The 25,733-nt window shown below is 36.6% G+C and overlaps 1 protein-coding gene across 1 annotated transcript in view; it reads right to left on the bottom strand.

The window, feature by feature from the left end:
- TECPR2 (tectonin beta-propeller repeat containing 2) overlaps positions 1 to 25,733 on the bottom strand; it is a 115,000-nt gene that overhangs the window by 34,039 nt on the left and 55,228 nt on the right. Inside the window, exon 16 of the mRNA XM_044664623.1 lies at positions 4,616 to 4,764. Within this exon, the coding sequence (XP_044520558.1) occupies positions 4,616 to 4,764 (149 nt within the window). The remainder of the gene's footprint in view (positions 1 to 4,615; positions 4,765 to 25,733) is intronic.

The following is a 25,733-nucleotide window of genomic DNA, read 5'->3' as shown; positions in this document are numbered from 1 at the left end:
GGAGTTGTAAGAAAACTTTATGGCATTGTTTTAACCTAACCCTCCATGACTGGGAAACTAGGCCACCTCTATCTGTTGCTAAGAAACCCTTAACTAAAGACCCAGGTTAAGCTGACCAGAAACCCAGTCAAATTCAAAGACTGATGCAACAAGTTTTCTCACAATTATACATTCTAAGCAATCCATAGGTCTTATCTAAAAACTGGCCCCACACTGGTCAATCATTACTGTTTCCTTGTTCCTTTGAATGAATACAGATGCTTAGGAGGAGTAGGACATCTTTTTTTCTGTTTCAGAGAATTACACCTTCTTGCTCTCCCCTCCCCCAATTCTTAAAACTGATTCATCCTCCTCCCAACTCAGAAACCCTCTAATCTTTCCACTACTTGGAAATCAGACTACCTATTTATACATCCTGTGTTGTATCCTGCTTATTGTTATCTTTTAATACATCAAAATATGTCTCCCCTTGTATTCAGGGTCCAGTGCCAAGTTAAGGAGGCGTTCTGATTTGTTATGCAATTGGCCTGTATAGCTTAATAAATTGATTTGCATGAAAGCTTAAACCTTTGATTTATCAGTTATTTCAGATTTCAAACATGACACATTCCAGCCAAGCCAATCTACTTGTAGTTCCTTATACGTGCATGACATTTCATCACTCCATGTCTTTAATATAATCCTTCCCCTCTTATCCCTATCTTCTTTCAAGGCTCAGCTCAAGTATTACCTTCTACAGAAGAGTTGCAAATACTCTGCCCTGTTCCTCCTTCTCTTTTTTTCTCATTTATCTATCCATCCATCCATGTTATATGTTGTAGATAATAATTATATTATATTTAATTATATAACCTATATTCAGATTGTTTCTTCCTAGCAGAATGTATGCTCCTTGAAAGCAGGAGCTATTTTGTTTTTGTCATTTTATCCCTAGCTCCTGGCACAATGCTCTGATACATAATGCTTAATTAAGTGAATTTCTCTGTTTCCTCAACTTGCTTCCCCCATTATTGTTTGTGTTCATAAAGTATTTTCCAAACAGTAGAATGTAAGATCTTTAAAGGCAGGGACTATTTAATCTTTTCTTTTGTATTTTCACTGACTGCCTAGCACAGTACCTTGCATATGACAGGTACTTAATAAATAGTTAAAACTGAATTAATTTGTAATTATTTTGAATAGCCTTTGTAGAACAGGACTTCTAAAATGCTAAAAGTAATTTAATTATGCCTTTTGCAATCTGGTTCACATTAATAATTTGCTCAGTCTACCTTGTTTTTAAAAAACATAGTATGTAAAGACATACTTCAGTCCATGCCCTGTGAAAATTAAAGGAGTCGAAAAATATAGTATAAATAGAAATAGATTTGCAATTAGGAACACTGGATTTTAGGTTCAAATATGAATTTGGCCAAATGTCTCATATCTCCTGACAGTATTTTCCTCATTTTTAAAATAAGAAAGTACATAATACAGACACTGTTCTCAGTTGGGTTATGCTAACATAATAAAAATGATACTACCTAAATTAATTTATACTACCTAAATTAATAGATGTACTGTTATATACACATAAGTGTGTACATATGGCTAAACTATCTAGGATTTAGCTTATAGAATGAGACAAAATTATTACAAAATTGGCGTGTAGGACTAAAGGATTTAGAATCTCAAAGAAAACAATGAAAAAGAAAATGAAGGGGTCCTAGGACTATCAGAGAAACTATTATGATGCCATAATAATCAAAATTATTTAAAATGCATTTTTAAAATTAATTAATGGAACAGACTAGATAACAAATACCAATAAGCAATCAAATACATTAGCCCAGTGTTTAATTAACTCAAGTTGCTGACTACAAACAGGGAAAGAATCCTTTATTCAAAAAGAACTAGTGAGGGGCAGTTGGGTAGCTCAGTGGATTGAGAATCAGGCCTAGAGACAGGAGGTCCTAGGTTCAAATCTGGCCTCAGACACTTCCCAGCTGTGTGACCCTGGGCAAGTCACTTGACCCCCATTGCCCACCCTTAACACTGTTCCACCTATGAGCCAATACACAGAAGTTAAGGGTTTAAAAAAAATAAAAACAAAAACAAAAACAAAAAGAACTAGTGGAAAAAAACAATTTGGCAAAATATAGGTTTACATAAGCATGATGTACTATATATACTATAATTACAAATACAAGTTAAATATAAGAGGTTGCCTAAAAAAATTACAGAATAGCAAAAGCAAGTATCTTTTATAATGATGCTAGGGAAAATTTTTAACCAAAGAAAAGACAGAAGAGATCATAAAAGATAAAACAGACAATTTTGATTGCTAAATTTTTTTTGTGCAAACAAAATCAATGCAACTATAATAAGAAGAGAAACTATTTATTAGGAAAAAATATTTCCTTCAATTCTCTAAGTATGAAATTCAAGACATGTAGGGAAATGACACATAATGAAGACCAAAAGCCATTCCCCAAGAGACAGAGGCAAAAGATACAAAGAATTTTCAAAAAAAGAAATGTAAACTATCAACAAACATATGAAAAACACTTTTATAAGGTAAATTAAAATAAAACAACTCTAGGATTTTATGTCAAACTCAAAAAAATTTGCAAAGATGATGAAATTCAGAAACAGTAAAATATTTGGAGGGACTCTAGGAGAAAAAGTATACCCATTTTTGGTGGAGTCATGAATTAGTCCAACAATTAAAAATAAACAATTTTTAAATACGGGAGAAAAGTAACTAAACTTAGTTGTTCATATCCTCTGACTCAGGGATATAGCCCCATGTAGGTCAAAGATAGAGGGGAAAGTTCTCATCATTACTAATATTTATAGTGACATTTTTTTGTGGTAGCAAAGAACTGGAAAGTAAGTGATGCCTACTGATTAGAGAATGTCTGAATAAATTGGAGTAGATGAATCCAGTGGGATATTTCTGTGACAAAAGAAAGGAGAATTATTGAGACTCAGAGAAACTTAAAAATATTCCTATGAACTGGCATAGACAAAAGAAAACAGAACATAGTAAAGAATATATACCCATATATGCCATAATAACATGAAGGAAAATAACACTATATTATAAATAAAGATGAATGTAGGGACTTGGATTGATACAGGGGACAGGCTTCCTCTAGATACCCCAACACCCAAGATAGTGTCCCAGTCAGAAAGTACATATAAGACTCATTTTTCCTTGCATTCCTGCAGTGCTAGGGAAGGTGACTTTGAGCCCCTCTGGCCTCTTCCTTTATTCTTGAGGAGCAAAGATAGGCACATCCCAACTTGCTCCTGATAAGCAACTATTTTATATCCCAGAAATCTGATATCCTCTAAACTGGACAGTTCACTCCCTTTTGACTTTGAGGAATAGGATATAACCACATGACCCATTTTGAGTTCCAGAGATCCAGTAACATGCCATCATCATCCTTTCTCTAGTCACATAGGCTCTGTTGTCAAAAGGGTATAAAATCCCCAAACCCCATCTCCTCAAGGAGGCAATGTTCCATCTGCACACTGTCTCCCCAGCCTTTCAACATGACTTCCAACTTAATAAAAAATTTCTCTTTTTATTTTTAAGCTAAGTTTTGGAGTCCTGCATTCTTGCAAAGGGTAACCTGTCCCAACCTTGGGTTTTTACTTCATAGCTCTCCCACAAAATGATGATGAAACACATTTCCCTTCTCATACTATGGATACAGATATAGTCAATGACTATTTTATTTTTGTTTTAATTGTTTCTTTTTGTAACAAGGAAGAGTTTTAAGGCAGTGGTGGTAGGGAAGCAGTAGGAGGATGTTGGGAAGTAATGACATAAAAAAGCAATAATATAACATTATAAAATAAAATACATTAAAGTAGGGATTTTTATTAGATTATCTCTAAATTTCTTTCAAGGTCTAAAACTCTTCAATCACCACAAATTCCGAATCATTAAGGTACTCATTAAAGAATTTTATAATGCTGCAACTCATTGCATATCCCTAGTGATACTTTTAGAGGTACAGTGTGATATAGCAGAAAGACCATTTTTCTGTGAGTCCTGCAGGAGCTCTGGGATCAAATTTCAGATCCACTGCTCATTAAATATGAACCTTAGGCAAGTGATTTCACTATCCTGAGGTTCAGAATCCTCCTCTGTACAATGAGGAAGATAATTCCTGACTCATCTAGTTCATAAAGTTGTTCTAATCCAATAATAATAAGACAATGCCTATCAAAGTATTTTGTGCTACAAAAGTCCTATAAAAATAGAAACTGCAAACTATTACTATGACATTGAAAGCCTATAACAAAAGGATTATAAGAAATTGAATGATAGTTAAAAAGGGACCTGACTTTGGTTGAAAAAATTTAAATACTGGCTTAGATTTATTAAGTGTGTGACCTTCAGTATGTCAATTAATTTCCAAGACTCAGTTTCTTCATTTGTAAAAATGGGATTATTAACTCATAAACTAATTACTTCATAGGTCTGTTCATAAGGAAAGCACTCTGTTTGACAGAGACTATAGACATGTGAGAAAGGCATTTAGAATAGAGTTCTTACTTCTCGAAAAGTACATTTATATTATCTTAAGTTTCTTACTAGCTTTAAAAACACATTTACCTGGGCAGGTGGCTCAATTGTTATCCATGCTGGAAGCATCAAACTGGGATTTAGAGGCTGGGTTCCTACTCGGAAATAAACTCCACCCCTGGAATCACAGGCCCAGATGTGTTGGTTTCCACATGACAAACTGACTAATTTTATAGCACCTAGAAAGGAGTATTAAAAAGCCAAACATGTAACAATTACTTTTTGAAAAATGAATATTCTTCAGTTTATAATGTGAACTTTTACATTTTAAAGGAAGGAAAAGGCTTCTAGTCATAATATGGAATCATTTGGTTGCAGTAGACATAATAACACCAGCTGCATGGGTAGAAGAGATGTATAGCAAGAGAAGCAACATGTCAGGGTGGAAGGAAGCCTAATTTTGGAGGCAGGAGACCTTAGGTCTCAGGTCTGAGCTCTGGCTCTAACTGAGTTTGTGACCATGCATTTAACATCTCTAACTTTATTCCTCATATTAAAAAGGAATAACATCTGTGTTTACTACTTCAGAGGGCCTGAATGAGCTTGCTTCTCTATTTTTAAAATGAGCATAACACTTGCTTTACCTATATTACAGGACTGTGTAAGCATTAAAGTGATATGGAAGTTGGCACAGTAATAATAATAATCACTATGATTATTCTATATCCTTATCGAGTCACATTTATGAAGCATATTCACAGACAGCTTAACAACATCCTAACATTTTAGTGGATAATTTTGATTGCACAAAATTAACAAAATGTTAAATAAAGTATAGTGTAATGTGGATTAAAAGTAGATTCATAACTAACTGAATAGTAAGATCAGAGTATTGTTAATGGTCCCCAATCAAAGTAATAGAAGGTCTCCACTGAAGTACCCAGAGGATGGGTGCCTAGGACTTTGATGTTTAACATTTAAATCAATTACTTGGATGATTCCCATTGATGGCATGTTTATCAAATCTGTAAACAGTACAGATCAGGGAGGGCCAGATTTTAATCTAGGACCTCCCATCTCCAGGCTTGGCTCTCAATCCACTAAGCCACCCAAGTACCCCTCCAAGGAGCCTTTTGTGATTCTCTTTAATTCTAGTGCCTTACTCTGTTAAATTATTTCCGATTTATCAGCTGTATAGCTTAACTGTATATGGTGGTTTACATGTTTTCCTCACTAGACTGTGAACTTCTTGAGAGCAGGAACTGCTTTTCTGTCTTTCTTTGTAACCTCAAATTTAGCCCAGTATCTGTAGTGTGCATAATAAATGTTAGTTACTGATGATGAAATTCAACAGGGATAAGTATAAATTCTTGCACTAGGGTACAAAAGAAATCAACTTCACAAGGACAAGGTAAGGGACTTATGGGTATGTAGCATTTGTTCTAAAAAAAAATCTGGAGGTTTTTGTGCATTACAAACCCCTGTGATGTGGTAGCCTTAAGCTAATGTGATCTTGAGCTGCATTAAGAAAGGCATAACTTCCAGGAACAAGGGAGATGATAATCCCTCTGTATTCAAACCTCAACATAACTGGTCTGGAATACTGTGTTCAGTTATTGGCATCAGAGTTTAAGATGGCTATCAATATAAATGAGCAAAGGTGAGCAGTAAGGATGGTGAAAATCCTTGAGTCTTTTTCATATGAAGATAGATGCAAGGAACTAGTTACATTTCTCCCGGAGAAGAGAAGATTAGGAAGGGCTGCAAATGGAAGAGGTAATAGACTTGTTCTGTTTGGACTTAGAGGGCTAGAAATTGCAAATTAACCAATTTAGTCTAAAGTATGGGAAAACTTTACAAAAATAGAACTGTATTTTGTAGATAAAAAGAACAAATAATCCTTCTTTTCATGACATCCTTTTATACATTTAAGACTACTATCATATCCCTCCTCTCAGAAATTCTCTATATTCCAGGCTAAATACCTTTAGTTTTTTTAAAACTGATCTTCAACAGGTACTACCACAAGAACTCTTATCATCAAGAACCTTCGCCTTAAAGAGTTCACTGAAATTACATGACTATTTCTTCAATAAACAGGGATAAAGATAAAAAAAAAAGATCTCTTATTCTAGTCATTCTCTCTTGGATGATCTCTTATTGAAAAATGTTCTTTCTAAAACATAGCATCCAGAATTGAATACAATATTCCAAATGTAATCTGATGAGGGCAGGGTTCAACGAGAATATCAACTCCTTTGTTCTGGACTCCAGACCTTGAACAATATAACCTACAATGACTTTATCTAAATTTCAGAGTAGAATCAAGTTTAATTACCAATACCTACCAAAGAATATTTTTCATTTTGACTTTTAACACCTTTCATCTAAGGGACTTGAAAAGTCATTTAAATTCTCCTTTTATAAAAGTACCCCCCCTCCAACATCCCTGACAAGTCCACATTCAGACTCTGAAGCTCTCTGTATATATTAGAACTCACTTATTTTGTTTCTAGACAGCTAAGACAACTACTCTTCTTTAAATTGAGTCAAAAATCTGCCTGTTTCTAACTTGAACCTATTAGGTCAAGCAAAATAAGTCTAATCAATCTTCCACGTGTTTCCTTCAATTTTTGAAGACATTAATCACGTTCCCCAGATATTCTCTGGTTTAAAAAGTTCTACAGATTCTTTCAATTGAATTTTTTTATATAATATGATTTAGGGTACTCTTACCAGTCCATCTGCGTGCTTCTGGACATGCTCCTTCTTATTAATACTTTAAAGATTTGTGATTTTGTTGGTGTGAGTAAAGTTGAAGATGACAGCCTCTCTATGACTTAGTAGATGGTTTCTATGAATTGCCATGACAGAAAAATTCATTGCTCAGTAGCCAACCTTCTGATGATAAAACTGTTTAAACTTAGGTACCTAAGTTGAGGCTCACTCCATTTCTAGTTGGTATTCAAAGCCTTTCTAGTTTGGTAAGATTTGCCAATCCCCTTAATAGCCTCTGAGAACCAAGGGCCATTCCTCCCTGACAATATTAGACATTTAAAAAAATGGAGATTCAATATTAGTTTGTCAATATCCTGCCCAAAATAGGATGACCAGAATTAGATACAGTATTTTGTGTATTGTCCAACAAGGGCAAAGAAAAGTGGTATTCTCCTCTCTATTCAAGACACCAGATTTTTATTTCTATTTCACCATACTGACTGAACCCATTTTAATAGAAAAAGGTTTTAGTCAGGAGGAAAGATATTATTGCAATTTATATTAATAATATAAAGATACAAATATGGCCTCTGACAATTTCAAATTTCAAATAGGCAAAAAGTTTGTCCAATTTAAATTGTAGTAAACCTCCAACCAACAGTTCCAATGAGTATAGTGCCATTAGTAGATAATACTGCTTTTTTGTCAGGGTGCACCAAGAAAAATGGGGCCACTAGTAGTGCAGTGGTTAGAGTCCTGGCCCTGGAGTCAGGATCTGAGTTCAAATTTGGTCCCAAAAACTTATTAGCTTGTGTGACCTTGGGCAAGCATCTTATCCCTATTTTTCCAAGTTTCTCATATATAAAATGAGCTGGAGAAGGAAATGGCAAACCACTCTAGTATCTCTGCCAAGAAAATCCTAAATGGGGTCAAGAAGAATTGAACATGACTGAAAAACTACTGAAGAAATCAAGAAATAGAGAAAGCACTACTTTGAATGTCATAGAACTCTGTTCACACTTGTTGCACAAATATCATGCCACCTTCCTTTCTCTTTCCAAAACATAATAGGAGAATTCAGAAAGGGCAGTCAGCCTTTCTTCACTGCTCTATATGTTGGCATATATGTTGTAAAGGATATTATATCATAATCTGATAAATAATGGGACCGTTCAAACTTTAGTTCTCTGAATCCAAATTCAAGGTTTTTTTGTCCTACAACACAGTGCTTTCTCTCAAAATTGTCCTAATCTGAACTGCATTTAGCAGTTGGTCATGTTAACAGAATGCTTGTGTCATCATAGCCTAAAAATGCAAGTTAGTATGCAAGAAAAAAGGCCGAGTTACTAACAAATACAAAATGTTTACCAAAGAATACACAGATGAGTTATTTGAAGGTAAGCATTTCCATAAATATGTATCAATAATGAATGATAGGCGCACCGTAGTATTTATACACATTTAGCCTTAAGATGATAACTAAACAGAAATGACTTAGCTCTACAAAATCAGTTTAAAACAGTCCTGTTTTCACTTAAAATCAGTACAAAGGATTTAAATCATGCTTGAAGAATAGGATGGTTTTGAAATGAGAATCAAAAGACCTGGATTCAAATTATTACTTCATGACTAAATTATTATCAGCAATGCAAGGATCCAAGACAACCTTAAGAGATTCATAACAAAAAAAATTATCCACAACCTTTGAAGGAACTGTCAGAGTATAATGCATAATCAAACCACATTATTTCTTACTTTATTTACTTTGTGTTATTTCTTACATGTGAGATATGTATGTCTTCTTTCATGACATGAGGAATATGGACATTTGTATTACATGACTTGTTTACTGAACTGCTTATTGTCTGGGGAAGGGGGAAAGCAAAGAGGAAAGGCAGGAGAAAATTTGGATTACAAAAGGTCAGAAAACAATTGTTTAAAAAATTTGTTTCTTTGGATCTGATAATTTCAGAAAGTGGTTCCCTATTGCCTCCAGAAAAAAATATAAAACACTCTGTTTGGATTTCAAAGCCCTTCATCATCCAGTCTCCCTTCATCCTACCTTTCCATTCATCTGACATCTTACTCCCTGCCATGTACTCTTTGATCCAGGGACATTGACCTCTTGGCTGTTCCATGAACAAAACACTTCAGTGCTCAGCTCTGTGTATTTTTTTTTTTTGGTTGTCTGCCCATACCTGGAACACTCTTCCCTTCTCCATTCTGACTACCAACTTTCCTGGCTTCAAGTCCCAACTGAAATTTCATCTCCTAGAGAAGGAAGCCTTTTCTAATCTCTTATTTCCAATCTCATCCCTCTGTTAATTATTTCCTATTTATTCAGTATAATTTTGTATATATTTATTTGCATATTGTCCCCCCCCCATTAGATTGTAAGTTCCTTGAGAGCACATACTGTCTTTTGCCCCTTTTCTATATTTTCTGTGTACTCAGCACAATGTCTGGCACATAGTAGGTGCTTAATAAATGTTTGTTGATTGATAGTTTACTAAACATTACACTACTTACTATAATCCAAATATTTATTTGCCATGAGAAATAAATATGGTACAATTGTCATTTTCCCAGAGAATCAAAGATGCTGTGTTTTAGAGCAAAGGCATCAAACATGCTGTAAAAGTGTAGTATAGCTGGAACCATATTCAAATATAATTGGGAAATATTTAATAAAATACAATAAAAGAACACAGATAATTTAAATTTATCACCCACAAGGATGTTGTGATGTACAGTTTAACATCCTCTTTCTAGCTGATGTCACTACTGCTCTAGAGAATAGTGAGAAGATATGTGTTGCTTACAAATTAATTCTATAATGAATATAAGGGAAATTTCACATTTTTTATGGATTTTTAATGGATTTAATAAATACTTGTTCAGCTGTTCAGTCATGACTCTGTGGACCATAGCACTTCAGAACTGTCCATGGAGTTTTCTTAGCAAAGATAATGGGGAGGTTTGCCATTTTCTTCTCCAGGGAATTAAGGTAAAGAGAGGTTAAGTGATTTGCTCCTGATTACACAATTAGTAAATATCTAAGGCTGGAGTTGAATTCAGGAATTCCTTGTTTAAGCACAGTTACACTTTTGTTTAATTGTAGATTTCTCAATTCAAATAAGAAATATTCTATACCTATGGAAATAGTGCTGAACTTGGTGTCAGAAAACCTGAGTTCTAGTAATGGCTCATTCATTTATTAGCTATGTAAACAGTGAGTAATTTCTTCTTTCTAAATATCAGTATTTTATGAGTACAATAAAGAGAAAAATATTCCTATTAGTATTATATAGGGCTGTGATGGGAAACCTTTTAGAGATGGAGTGCTGGGCCCCGCCATCACCCCATCCCAAACCCTAGACCAAGTGCTGTGCCTACCCTGACTCCAGAGACTGAGTGCCAGGCCCTCACTCCCTCACCTTGCCACCCCCGCCCCCCCAGCCTCCCCAGGGAGGAAGCACTCTCATTAGGCTGCTGGGCAGAGGATCAGGTGATGAGAGGCACATGTGGAGAGGGGAAAAAGAGTGGTCCCAGTGCTCCATTCCCCTCCAGCTATGTGCCATGCTGTGAACTATGCTCCCCTCAAACCTAGCTCCTCTCCAACCCCACCACAGGAATCACCTTTACCATAGACTCAACAGGCTGCCATCTGTGCCACACCCTCAAGCAGCATGCGAGCCTCCCCCTACTCCCAGCACCTTACCTCAGACTAGGGAGGGAAAAAGTGCTCCCATTGGGCTGCTGGGCGGAGAGGCAGGGGAAGTGAGGAATGTCCTCAGGTGCATGGAAAGGGGGAGGGGAAAAACTCCACCTAGAGTCTCTCTAGCTTTCTAGTAATGAATGCTGGCAGGCAACTGCAGGTATGCTCACACTGAGGGCTCTGCATGCCCTTTTTGGTATGCATGCTATAGGTTTACCATCACTGGTATAGGTTTATTGTGAAAACCCATTATATTGGGAGTCCATTCTTTAACCTGGATCACAAATCTTTTTAAGATTTAATAATCAATGGGGGCAGCTGGGTAGCTAAGTGGATTGAGAACCAGGCCTAGAGATGGGAGGTCCTAGGTTCAAATCTGGCCTCAGACACTTCCCAGCTGTGTGACCCTGGGCAAGTCACTTAACCCCCATTGCCTAGCCCTTACCACTGTTCTGCCTTGGAGCCAATACACAGTATTGACTCCAAGATGGAAGGTAAGGGTTATTTAAAATATATATATATTAATGATCAAGGGGGCAGGTAGGTAGCTCAGTGGATTGAGAGCCAGGTCTAGACATAGAAGGTCCTGTGTTCAAATCTGGCCTCAGACACTTTCTAGCTGTGTGACTCTGGGCAAGTCACTTAAACTCCATTGCCTAGCCCTTACCACTCTTCTGCCTTGGAACCAATACACAATATTGACTCTAAGACATAAGATAAGGTTAAAAAAAAAGATTTAATGATCAAAAAATGATGGAGAATAATAAATTGCTTGCAAACAATTTATCATCCTACTTCTAACCTTACCAGATAAAGCTCTATAAATTTAGGTAAGCTGGTGCTATAATAAAGGCACATGTCTCTCTCGGTCAGATTAAGTTAAGTCAATGTGCCAGCTAAATCCAGACATTTTCCTTAAATGACATCACAGTTTCCTAAGAAGCTCCCTAGTGTTTTAAGGGAAAGAAAATGAGTTCCTTTCTAAAGTATTTATGGAATACTCATTTTCAGATGTCAAAAAGGAAACTAGAGATGTGAATCCTCAGGTCATGAAAGAGGTGGGGTTAGAATTTGAAAAATAGATTCAAGAATTTTCTGCTAAAGGAATCCATGGAAACAGATAAGATTACTAAGCAAGAAAGTATAAAAGGAAAAGAAAAGAAAGCCCCATTAGTGGGCATGCCATTGGGAAAGATCCAACTCAGAAGCTTAAGAAGGAATGGTCCCAGTTAGAAGAATCAGGGCAAAGTAGAATGCCAACAAAATATAGAGTAAAAATCTCTTTCAACTCTAAGAAAAATGGGAATCAAAGAGAAGAGGGTAACTGACAAAGGCAGCAGAGAAGTTAAGGAAGATAAGAACTGAGAAAACGCCATTAGAGATGTCAATTAAGAAAGTATTGGCAACTTAAAAGAGAGCTGTTTCAGCTAATTGCTGAGATTAGAAGTCAAACTTCAAAAGGGTTTGGAAGAGAGTAAAAGGAAAGGAAATGGAGGAATCAATTATATGGCTTTCTTGAGAAGCTTAGCCACAAAAAGAAGAGATACAAGATAGTGGGCATTGTAGACTGTAGGCAAGTAAGGGTTTTCTAAGGATGGTTATAGGCAGCAGGGAACTGCCAATGTCTATCTAGAGAGAGACTGAAAGTGATTTATAGAATGGAGAAAGAGTGGCCAAGCTGCTAGAGAAGATGGGGTGAAATGGGATCTTGTGCTGGCAAACAGTAAGTCCACCTCTTCATGTAAGACAAGGATGAAAGAGGAGATAAATGAATAAGGCACTTATTAAGCATTTACTATATACAAAATACTGTTAAAGTAAAAATTATATTAGAAGAAGCCATATGAATGATGTGAGATTCAAAGGAGGGAAGAAGTTCTTGAAGAATGATCTCAATTTTTTTTAGTGAATTATCAGGCACAGTTTTCAGAAAGGGGTGCCATGGGAGATCTGAGGAGGGATGAAAAGGTTTAGAAAATCCCCTGTGGTAAGTGATATAGCGAAATGATTAGGAAGATGTCAAAAGATTATCTTATTACAGTGAGGGCTCAGTTGACATTATGTAATATGTATTTGAAGTAGATCTAGTCAGCATGTTTTTGTGATTTTCTTTAGCTCCATTCAGCAGCATATGAATAGGAAAAAAGACAGATGGTGGGTGGAATTCCATGTTAGGAGCTTGGCAAGGCATCATTGGTAGTAAGTGGGGCAAAATATTTAAGATAGCGAGACTAGTGTAGAATTAAAATGGTTCACCAAGCAGTTGAAATCAGGCGCATATCTGTCAGAATTTGCATTCCACTTTCACAACCTTTGAAAATTCAGTTACCTCAATGCCAAAATGAAGCACTTAAAGATTTTAGTGAAGAAAGATATCAAGTGTCTTTGCTCTTCAGAACACATTATTCTGTCCCTTTTTGTGGTTTTTAGTGGGTACAGAACAGTTTTCAATTGTTCAAAATTCTCTTTCTCTATATCTGAAGGTCTTGCTCCTGGTTACTTGCAGAATTTGTTGTATAACATTGAAATGGTTAATTTAACCACTATGTCTTGCAGTATGCAGCATTGGTTTTTTTGTTTGTTTGTTTTTGTATTCCCAGAGGCAATCTGTGGATTCTTATGATTGGCAGCTGGTTTTCTTTGTTCACACATTTTAGGTAGTTTTCTTGTACTATTTCTTACATTATGCTTCTCAGGTTTTTTGATGTGTTTTTTTGGAAAGACATATAATGCTTAATTTTTTTCTTAACATCCTATCTTCAAGATAAAAATGTTCTTTCTGTTTGAAAAGAGATCATGTGTTCTTTTAACATCATTACTTTTTCTTTTCATTATCCCATGATCTCTTTTTCAATTACTTGGAGAGACCTGCCACAGTCAATTCAAGTTTTTCTATTCTTCAAATTATTTCTGTTGTGCAAGCCATAAATTCTGCTTTCACACTTCTTATTTTTCTCTTCAGAAACATCCTGCTGTGTGTGGTTCCATACTCTCTTGGGAATGTACCAGCTCCTTTGCCTCATCCGGTGTTGATCCATTTTCTTTTATCTTGCAACATTTATTCTGAATTGTTTGGACTTATTAGATATCCCAGAGGCCTATCTTTCCTTCTGTTCTTAATATCTTCCCTGTTGATTTATTTGTGTTTAAGGTTCTTAACTGAGTTTTTATTCTGAGATCCTTGATAATTTCATTTTTTCTTTATATTTTCCAGTTGCCTTTTTAAAAAAAACATTTAAAAACCCTTACCTTCCATCTTAGAATCAATACTGTGTATTGGTTCCAAGGCAGAAGAACAATAAGGGCTAGGCAATGGGGGTTATGTGACTTGCCCCAGGTCACACACTAGGAAGTTTCTGAGGCAAGACTTGATTCCAGGGCCTCCCCACATCTCTAGGCCTGGCTCTTAATCAACCAGCCACCTCGCTGTCTCATTCCCAGGTGCTTTCTAGGGCGTGCCCCTGTGATGATGGGTCTCCCGAGAGCTCTATCTTAAAGCCATTTGTTTCAGTCTTTTACCATGTAGAGGAATTCATTTTTCACTGGCTTCAGAATAGTCCCCAAGAGCCTTCTGCGGGGGGAGGGAGGAAATGGCCCCAATTGGATGCTAATCCCTTTTTCTTCGGACGTGGGGGGGACCCCAAATTCATGCTGGCATTCTGCCCCAATTCCTTCTGTTCTTTAGTTGAATGACTAAGTAATGCTTCAAAGCAGCATGCTGTTATCCCAGGCAGAGCAATGTTCCCCTTTGATCCTGGGGAGAGTCTTTGAGAGAAAGTTAAATACAGAATGGTGAAATGAGGATTGGGGCAAGGTGGAGAAGAGGGTGTGTTGGTAGAGACTGCCATAGTATTAACAAGAGAATTTCTGAGTGGACCTCAAAGCACAAGTTCATGAGTTCTATCTTTCCAGAGCCTGAGGGTTGGTGGGGGAAGGTGTTTTGAGTGAGTGTATTAGGGGTTATAGATTAGCTTTTCTGCAGTTAATTCATCAGGTGTTAACTCATTAGGGTTTTTTATGTCTTAGCCTGTGGAGAAAATGACAATTAATTTACTTCTTTCAAATAATTCTTACTTTGAAGGGTTTTAAAAGGTCATAAAAACTGAAGTAAATGTCTGATCCTCCATTTTGTCAGTCACAAAGTAAGTTATTAATGATATTTTGATGGATCATAATTCTAGTGATATGTGTGTGTGTGTATGTACTTCCTCCCATGGTGTAGATCACAATCTACCTTTGCTTTCTCATACCATGTGACGTGTCCATGGCCAGGAGTTTCCTATACATCTCTTGCAATTACATGAGTGGCAATGCAGCACCTAGGCAACACTATCAGCTAGCCCTCATTTTCATTACATACATGATTGGCCCAGTTCCTTCTCTGGTTATACATCCGCATTGATGATATCCTCTTCTGCTGCTTAGCGAAGTAAATTTCATTAATGATAACATGCCCTAGCCATTTATTCAGACCATGAGTCTTTTCATTGCCCTTTGAATAATATGTACCTTTATTCCATAAAGTCCTAATCTAATGCCTCATAACAAATGAAAGTGACCCTGGGTTCTCAAAAGACTAGGCCAGTGGAGTGGAAATTCTGGCAGGTTGTACCATATGTGAAAGGCTTAAAATGTGGGCCTGACAACAGACAGTATATGCTTTTTGCAGTCTGTAGACAAATCTAGCTGAGAAAGGTTCGTTACCAGAACTGACGACTAGGTAATGAATTATTTTGGCCATGGCAACCCATGAAACAAAGCTATTATTAGTAATGCTGAAATGTAATTATAGTTAAAAGGGGAATGCTGTGATTTTTTTCAGTCTTTATAACTCTTTTTGAATACTATATTATTTTGGTAAAAGGGAAAGGACACCCAAAGGTCAAAAATTATCTTCCTTCTTTGACATTTAACTAACATGGTTATAGAATTTAAGACTCTCTTTAACTGTGCATCACACAGTGTCTAATATACATGATCCTGGGACGTGATGTCCCAGCTGTTAAAGTGATTTGACCTTAACATGCTTCAATGCAATCAAATACAGAATTGCATATCATTGCTTGATATTCATTTACATCTAGAGGAGAATGTACTTTTTATCTTGCACTTTTCAAAGAAAGAATATTTTGAAAGACAATGTCCTTCCAAATAACACTGCTACAGTAAAATAAAAACAGTAAAGAATGTTTTTGTTTCATCTTAAGTTACAAAGATCATGTATCTTATTCTATTTGAGTACTCTGACACTTAAAGTTACCTAATCAAAAATGTCCTAGAGATGATTACTGAAATAGTTCAAAAGAAAATATATCCCTACCCCTTCCCAAGAGAGCAGAAAATAATATATGTTGTTTAGACAGGGTCTTCAGTCAACTCAACTGATCATTTCTCATTAAATCAAGGATTTATGTGTAGTTTTACTTTTAAAACATTTTTCCCCAAGACAAAATGAAATCCGACTTTTTTATTTTTGACTTGAGATCAAGTTTCAGTTTCTCGTATATGATAATTCACATTAATTTTGTGCTTTATACTTACAAAGCATTTATATACATTATCTCATTTGAATGTTATCTCAATTCTACACAGGAAGAAAGAGACACATAGAGATGAAGAAATTTGCTCAGGTCAAATAAATGGCAATCAAAACAGTCAACATTTGAATCCAGATCAACTGACTCTGAGTTTAATCATTCTTCTTCATTATGCCGTCCTAAAAAATTTGCATATATTATTACCAAAGACTAGAAGAATTTGGTGACCTACTTTATTAGAATTTATCATTTACTAGTTTCTTGATTTTCTGGAAAATCGCTCAAGTTCATAATAATGAGGTCATACTTTAAAATTTAAAAAACCCTTTCCTTACAATGACCATATGAACTATACATCTATTAAGTGTTAAAGAGTTTAACTAGATTTCCTCCCAACATGTCCAGCATTCTTTCCATTATACCACACTACCTTCCAGATAAAACATTCTATTTTTTTCTTCAAGGAATTTACAATTTAACATTCCACTGGTAACCATATTGACTTTTTTCCACTTAAAACCACAAAGATTGTTATACCATAGGAAATACAAAAAATATGGAGAGACATGAGATCTGTATGAAGAGAATAAAGAAAGCAGAACCAAGTGAAGAAAATATATAATGACTACATACATAAATGAAAATATCACTAAACAATAGCTTGAATTCAGATTAAATGCAAAGAACCAATACTGGTTCCAGAGGGCGGAGAGATAATAAAACACTTTCCACCTCTTGAAGGTTGGAGGAGGAGCAGGGAGGAATTATGTCATCAAAACCCAGTGCTGTGGGGGGCAGCTGGGTAGCTCAGTGGAGTGAGAGTCAGGCCTAGAGACAGGAAGTCCTAGGTTCAAATCTGGCCTCAGACACTTCCCAGCTGTGTGACCCTGGGCAAGTCACTTGATCCCCATTGCCCACCCTTACCACTCTTCCACCTATGAGACAATACACCGAAGTACAAGGGTTAAAAAAAAAAAAAAAAAAAAAAAGAAAAAAAAAAAAAGAAAACCCAGTGCTGTGAAATTTGATTTTAACTGGTTTTTGTTCATTGTAACAAGGGATGGTTTTATTATGGTGGAAGAGAAGAGAGAGTATATCTGGAAATGACTGTCACATGAAAACTCTTTTTTAAAATGTTTTTTAACTGTAATGATTAAGTTTCTGGTAAACTAGAAAGAGAATTTGAGCCTGGAGCCTGAAGATCTTACTTCAAATACTGATTCCATTACCTGTCATACTATTGGCAAAGCACTTGATTTCTCTAAATATCAGTCTCTTCATCTGTAGAGCAGGAATAATACCACTTGCAATCCCTATATTTCATGAGATTGTCCTGAATGAAAAACTTTGTAAACTGTAAAATGCTACATTAATGTGTGGTATGATGATGGTGATGATTACAGAAAGAGCTACTCCATTACTCTTTTGATAAATGTAATGGTTTGGGCATATATAATAAGCTTGATATGAACTGCTAAGGAAGACTGTGTCACTTTGAGAACTTTATGAGGTCGATTATAAGATGAAGGACCACTTGCATCCTTGGCCTCTTACTACAATGCCTGAACTACCTATTCCAGAACAAGATTGATTACATATTGCTTTCTTTTATCTTGTTTCAAAGGTGTAAGAGATCAAGTGAATCAGACTATGGACTCCTTGAAGACAAGAATTGCTTTCTTTTTCTTCACGTTTTCCCATAGCTTCTTTCTCGTACAATGTTAGGCAAATAGCAGATGATCAGGAAAGTCTTCTTGAAATGAAGACAGATTTAGTGAAAAGGTCTGCCTAAAAACTAAATCAGTAGCAGAATCAAGATAACACAAGTCCTCTGTTAGAGGATCATATTAAAGGATTAATGTTTTTAAGAGTATGAGTATAACAGGATTCCAAAGAAGTAAAGCTTTTTGACAGAGATGTCCCCTTTTGCTCTGATAATCAAGATTGATGCCAGACTCTAGAGATAAGGCATCTACTTAGGTGCCAAGGAGAAAGCAGCTTCTATGTGTGTACTGGGATGTGGTGGGGGGTTGGGGAGGACCTATGAGATGGGTGGTTCAAATCTCCACTGAGCTGAGGCTGGCACAAATTTCCACATGATGATTTTTCTTGCTACAAGGGCCTTTGCCTCCTTGTTTGGGGCTGGCAAAGGCTAATAAGGGAGCAGTGCCAGGAACATAGAAAGAAAAGAGTGGGGAACATCTGGTCCTTACAAAAAGCAAATCAAAAGGCCTATTTTCCTGCTCTGTCTGGTGGGAAAAAATAAGCAAGCGTACAGGAGCATTTTAAAAAATAACCTAAGAACAATGGTAATGGAAAGAAAACCAAATTTGGAGTCAAAAGACCTGGATTCAAATATTAAGTCGGCTCCTTGCTTCTTATAGAAACTTAAAATAAGCTCAGGAGTGACCCCCAGTGGACTTTGTATAAAACTATGTTGGATGACAGGAAGTTCGTGGAACTGACATTTTCCTCTTTTGAACTCCCATATACACTGTACCTTTTCAAAGATTCATCTCATTCTGCTTTGCATTTTGGCTACTTGTATTTCTGAACATTCTCTATTCCCTTACTTAACCATGATTTTTGTGAGGCCAGGACAATGTCTTCTTTGGATAAAAAGCTCTGATACCTATTAGCTCTGTGAGCCTGACAAATTCACAAATCATTCTGAGGTTCAGTTTTCTCATCTGTATAATGGAGATAAAAATCTTTGCTACTCTTACATCATAGGGTCAATGCAAAGATCAATTGAAAAAAATACATAGAAAACTGATTTGCAAATTTGGAAGTGTTTTTAAAATGTGAGTAGCTGTGATTTCTCTGTTTCAGTTTCTACCTTTGTGCTACTATTCCTTGCTTCATTCTATTTGTATTGAACAGTTTTTTCCTTTTATAACTCATTTCTTAACAATTTATGAAACTAATTTCACGCCTAATAGATTGATGATATCAATTACTGGGTTACTTAATTAATGAAAATCTGATATATATCTGTCTAAATAATTTGTGGTTTACAAATGTAGTTGAATATAAACTACATCAGAAGAAAACATGACCAATTCAAGGAAACATAGGAAAACTTATATGAACTGATGCAAAGTGCAAATAACAGAACCAAGAAAATAATATAGAGTATAACAATGCAAATAAAAAATAACACAAAATGAAGCTGAATGTTAAATAATAGTAATAACCAATTTTGAAATCCCAAAAGAGAGGAGCAATCATTTACCTTATTTTAGAGAAGGGAGGAAGAGAAGGGATTATAGTTTCAGAATATTCTATCTATCTATCAGATACATTTTGCTGTGTCAGTTGGTTTTGCTTAACTATTTTTATTTGTTCACAGAGAAAGGATAAATTAGAGGAGATAGAGGAGAAAGGGGTTAGAATATTTAAAATATAAACTTTTATTTTTAAATGACATTAAAAAGAAGATATTCATAAAACATATTTTAACCTAATCTCATTGCTAAATGCCTTAATTCAGGCCCTTAGTACAACCTAACTCATCCACTGTCCTTCGAACCATTACTAATATAACCGTTTATATGTAGCTCTGATCATGTCACTTTCAGTGGCTCCCTACTGCCTTCCTTTGAGTGACAGTTCAAATCCCTCTGACAGGCTTCCAAGATCCTATAATATGGCACCCTCCTCCTTTTAAAAAGCTTCTTCTCAAATTTCTCCTCACCAAATTTTCTAGGCTCCAGCCAAGCTATTCTATTTTCTGTCCCCTAAATATGTCACACTTACCTATATTTATCTACATGTTTTTGCTTGTATCTTCTATTTTGTCTGTTCAGTCTCTACCCAATCCCATACAAAATTCAACTCAAATGCTATTTCCTCCAAGATCCTCTGATCCATCATCACTTCCCACCTGGATCAATCAATCAAATATTTATTAAAAGCATCGTATGTGTCAGGTACTGGTGCTTAAATCCTGGGTAAAAGATAAAAATGGAATAGTCCCAATCCTCAAGGAATTTCCATTTTATTGGAGAGAATATATGAACAAATATACATTTCTATGAAACATTCACAAGGCAATTTTTCTTGGAGGGAGGGCACTAGCAGCTGGGAATAAGGAAGGGATTGATATAGAAGTATCACATGAACAGTGTTCTGAAGAAAATAAGATTGTAAGCACACAGGTGAGGAAGTGTACTCCAAGCAAAGAGAGACAACTAGTGTGAAGAAACAGAGACAGGATATGAAGAATCTTGTGTGAGGAGTAGTAACAAGACCAGTCTGTCTGGACTGTACAGTGCAGGAAGGGAAATAATCTTTAATAAGGCTTGAAAGACAAGTTAAGATCTAGTCATAAAGGACTTTCAAAGATAAACAGAGACTGATTCAAATATGTAAGAACAAGAGACATTTCCCAAGAGATAAATGGTCAAAGGAAATGAGAAGGCAATTCTCAGAAATACATGCGAATCAATGAAGCATTTTTAAATGCACATAAGAAAACAGAAGTTTAGATAAGCAGGGAAGTTTAGAATTTCAGAGTTGAATTTATACACACACACACAATTTTTTTAACCCTTACTTCTGTAGAAGAGTGGTAAGGACTAGGCAATTAGGGTTAAGAAACTTGTCCAGGGTCACATCATTAGGAAGTGTTTGAGGCCATATTTGAACCCAGGTCCTCCTGACTCCAAACCTGGCTACTGTTCAACTTAGCTGCCCCTTGTCATGTTCTTCTGCTCAAAAATTTTCACTTATTATTTGCCCTCATCAGATCATATCTGGTATTTTGAAAGTATATTGAAAATTAATATTATGCCAAATGTAACACACTAAATATAATATTTAGAAATTGGCTTGGAAATATATTAGTTTAAAAAAAAGATTGTTGTGGTTGCCATTTATAAAATAATTAACCCTTAAGTCACAAGGATTATAGTACCTTTTAACAATTTAATTTTAATATAAATATAGTCTAAGAAAGAAATGAGGGAAGGAAATAAAAAAATATTTCCTAGCCTTCCACCCTAATCTTACCCAGCCCATGAGAGTGTCTTCTGCCCAAGCCATCAACACCAAATCGCAGAAAGACCCCCAGCCAAAGACCTCCAGAGAAGAACCTGATCTCCTCTATTGTCTCATTTTTTATAGTCCTCTTTCTCCACATCACCTCCTTTCCTGTGCGTTGGTCTATCACATCTCAGGAACCAATCAAAGTCTCTCTGACCTGGACCAGTAACCCTTAGTTCCAGGTGATGATCCTAGGGCTCTTAACCTGTGACCTCTGTTTGTAGCATTCCAGCCATGCTAATGGGCTGCCTTGGACAAATAGAAAGTTCACAGAGGAAGGGGATCCTTTTACACAATTCTGTTCAGTTCTGGGTGACAGTTTAGGAAAGTCATTTGTAATCTAGAAAGCATCTAAAGGAGGAAAATTGGGATGACAAAGAGATCATTTGAAGGAAATGGAAGTATTTAGCTTGGAAAAGAAAAGAATCAAGGCTCTTCATGTATATGAAGGACTATAACAGGGAAGACAAACAGAGAGACCGACAGGCAGACATACAGATAGAATATTTATAAATGTTTACTGTTAAGAAATTTAGAAACTTCCTGTGCCATCCTCAACTCCTCATTTGCACTCACCCTCAAATTCAATGTTTTTATATTTTGTTGTTTCTACCTTCACAACATCTTCGAGTCTCCTCCTCTCTATGCATTACCTCTCCTTTCTTACTATAGTCCCAATCAGCACTCAAACTTGGAGTACTGCAATAACCTCCTTTGTCCTCCCTACTTCATGCTCCTTACACATTAATCTAATCTCCACTCAACTGTCAAGTGATTTTCCTATAGTACAGGTCTAACAATGCCATCCCTCTCTAATAAATATACTCTAGTGATTACTTATGACCCCCAGAATCATACGAGTCCTTTATTTGGCATTTAAAGTCCTTCATGACTTCATCTCTCCCCACCTTTCTAGCCTTCTTACATTTTGCTCCCCTCCATGAACTCAGTGATCCAACTTCTCTAGCCCACTTGCTGTTCTCACTAATTACAATCTATCATGTCCCATCTCTGTGCCTTTATCCTAGCTACTGTTTAGAGAAAAGAAAGACCATGTATAAAAAGCAATTAGTTTAGGTTCCGGGTTAAGATGGCGGCAGAGTAAGAAGCAGCTCTTAACCTCTCCTGACCAAAACACACAAAACTCCTCAAGGGGACATAAAAACAAGTCCAGATGAACGGAGGAACCCCACAACAGGGCACAGCGTGGAAGGTACATGGAATCGAGGCATTTCCAGGCTATAAAGGGGTGAAACAGCTCTCACTAAATCGCGGGCTGAGCAATCACCCCACCCCCACCCCCTCCACACACATCTATAGCGCCGAAACCATTTAAAAAGAAATAGAGCAAGTTTGGGGCACCCATCGAGTCATTGGCAGCTCCGGGGCCTGTTCCGGAGAGCAGCAAGATTTAGGACCCCAATAAGCCAAAAAACGCACGCGAAATCTGAGCGCGGGAGGAGAGAGTGGACGCAGGGCGCACAGCGCGAGCTGAGAGCGCAGGCACTGCGGAGGTGTGGGTGGAGGCAGACACAGCCAGGAACTAAAGCCTGAGTGGGGAACCAGCTTGGACGGGTATACGACTGTGGAAGCAGCGCCCTGAGACTTGTAAAGAAACCTTCGGCAGAGGATCAAGCAAGGGGGTCCACCAGGGGGCTTGATCTTGGAAAAAAAACAGAACTAAGACCTCAGGAGCCAATAGACCGCGGACAGACACCGAGCGCGAGGATAAACCTGAGAAGCTGCTGGGCTAATGATGGCTACCCAGTCTCAGGAAGCTCAGAAGAGAAAGAATAATAACAAGAAAAAGAAGTCTTTAACACTCGACAACTTTTACACAGAGAAAATCCAGACAACTGAGCAAACAGAGGAGGAAAACAAACAAGCATCCGGACCCTCCTCAAATAAGGAAAACTCCTCACAAACTATGGAAGAGTTAAAAACTGAGATTCTGAGGAAGATGGAAGAGATCTGGCAAGAAAATAACAGTTTAAAAGGTAAAATCTTGCAATTGGAAAGCGAGGCGCAGAAATCAAATGAACTGATAAGCAAATTGAACAAGATTGAAAAAGAAAACCAAAAGATCATAGCTGAAAACCAGTCTCTAAAGGCTAGAATTGAGCAGTTAGAAGCTAATGATCTCTCAAGACAACAAGAACAAATAAAACAAAGTCAAAAGACTGAAAAAATAGAAGGAAACATGAAATATCTCAATGAGAGAGTGACAGACCAAGAAAACCGGTCTAGAAGAGACAATTTGAGAATAATTGGTCTTCCAGAAAAACCAGAAATTAATAGAAACCTGGACTCCATACTAACAGAAATAATTCAGCAAAATTGCCCTGAAGTCCTACAACAAGAGGGCAATATAGACATTGAAAGGATTCATAGAACACCTGCGACATTCGATCAAGAAAGGAAAACACCAAGAAATATCATTGCAAAATTCAAGAGTTTCCAAGCAAAAGAAAAAATCTTACAAGAAGCCAGAAAGAAACAATTCAAATATCAAGGAGCACCAATCAGGATCACACAGGATCTGGCAGCCTCCACACTAAAAGATCGCAAGGCTTGGAATACGATATTCAGAAAGGCAAGAGAGCTGGGCCTGCAACCACGGATCAACTACCCATCAAAATTGACTATATATTTCCAGGGGAAAGTATGGGCATTCAACAAAATTGAAGAATTCCAGGTATTTGCACAGAAAAGACCAGGGCTAAATGGAAAGTTTGATATCCAACCACAAAAATCGAGAGAAACATGAAAAGGTAAATAAGATACAGAGGGGAAAGAAAGAAAACTTATAATTTTTAAATTTGCCTTTTTAAGGGCCTTAATGAGATCTAATTATCTGTATTCCTATGTAGAGAAATGTTATGTTTAATTCTCTGTAGTGAACTCTATTCACCATTATAATATTCACTATTATAGTAATCAGAAGAATAATTCACAGGGTGAGGGTGGAACAATAAATAATCTAAGATGGCATGGGGGATGGGAAAGAGGGGGTGAATAGCAGGGGACACCAAGAGAAAGTTGAGTGAATAAGAAAATAGGATATTCTATTACACACAAAGAGGGCATGGGAGGGAGAGGGGACAAATACTACTATAAGAAGGAGAGGAAGAGAGCATAAAGAGGTAATAATCAAACCTTACTCTCAGTGTAATGAACCCGGAGAGGGAAGAGTAGCTATACTATCCATTGGGAAATAAAACTCTTATCTAACCCTTCTGAGAAAGTTAGAAGGGATAAACCAAGGGGAGCAGGGGAGTGGGGAGGTCAAAAAAGGGAGGGATGAAGGGGAGGGAATTCATAAGGCCTTTAAAAACAAAAAGAGGAGGGAAAATAAGGGAGGGGGTAGAAAGGGAAGTTAATCAAGGGAGGGGATAAGGGATAGGGTCTTAATAGCAAACCACTGGTTTTAAAGGAAATAGTTTAAGGAGAAGGGATAGGAATGGAGTAGGATTTGAAAATGTCAGCAAATGCACAACTGATGATTATAACTCTGAATGTGAATGGGATGAACTCGCTCATAAAAAGGAAGCAAATAGCAGAGTGGATTAGAAACCAAAATTCCACCATATGTTGTCTACAAGAAACACATATGAGGCAGGTGTACATACACAAGTTTAAGGTTCAGGGTTTGAGCAAAATCTTTTGGGCCTCAAATGAGAAAAAGAACGCAGGAGTGGCTATTATGATTTCTGACAAAGCCAAAGTAAAAATAGATATGATTAAAAAAAACAGAGAAGGTCATTACATCCTGATTAAAGGCAGTATAAACAATGAGGAAATAACACTGCTCAATATGTATGCACCAAGTGGCATAGCACCCAAATTCATAAAGGAGAAACTGGCAGAGCTCAAGAAGGAAATAGATAGTAAAACCATACTAGTGGGAGATCTAAATATTCCTCTGTCAGATCTAGATAAATCAAACCGAAAAATAAATAAGAAAGAGGTAAGAGAGGTGAATGAAGTCCTAGAAAAATTAGATCTAATTGATATGTGGACAAAAATAAATAGGGACAAAAAGGAATACACCTTCTTTTCAGCTGCACATGGCACATTCACAAAGATTGACCATGTTATAGGGCATAGAATCATTGCAAACAAATGCAAAAGAGCAGAAATAATAAATGTAACCTTCTCAGATCATAATGCAATAAAAATAATAATTAGT

The sequence above is a fragment of the Gracilinanus agilis genome, chromosome 2 (assembly GCF_016433145.1).
Source record: "Gracilinanus agilis isolate LMUSP501 chromosome 2, AgileGrace, whole genome shotgun sequence".
NCBI lineage: Eukaryota > Metazoa > Chordata > Mammalia > Didelphimorphia > Didelphidae > Gracilinanus > Gracilinanus agilis.
This window is presented reverse-complemented; position numbering and strand designations above follow the sequence as displayed.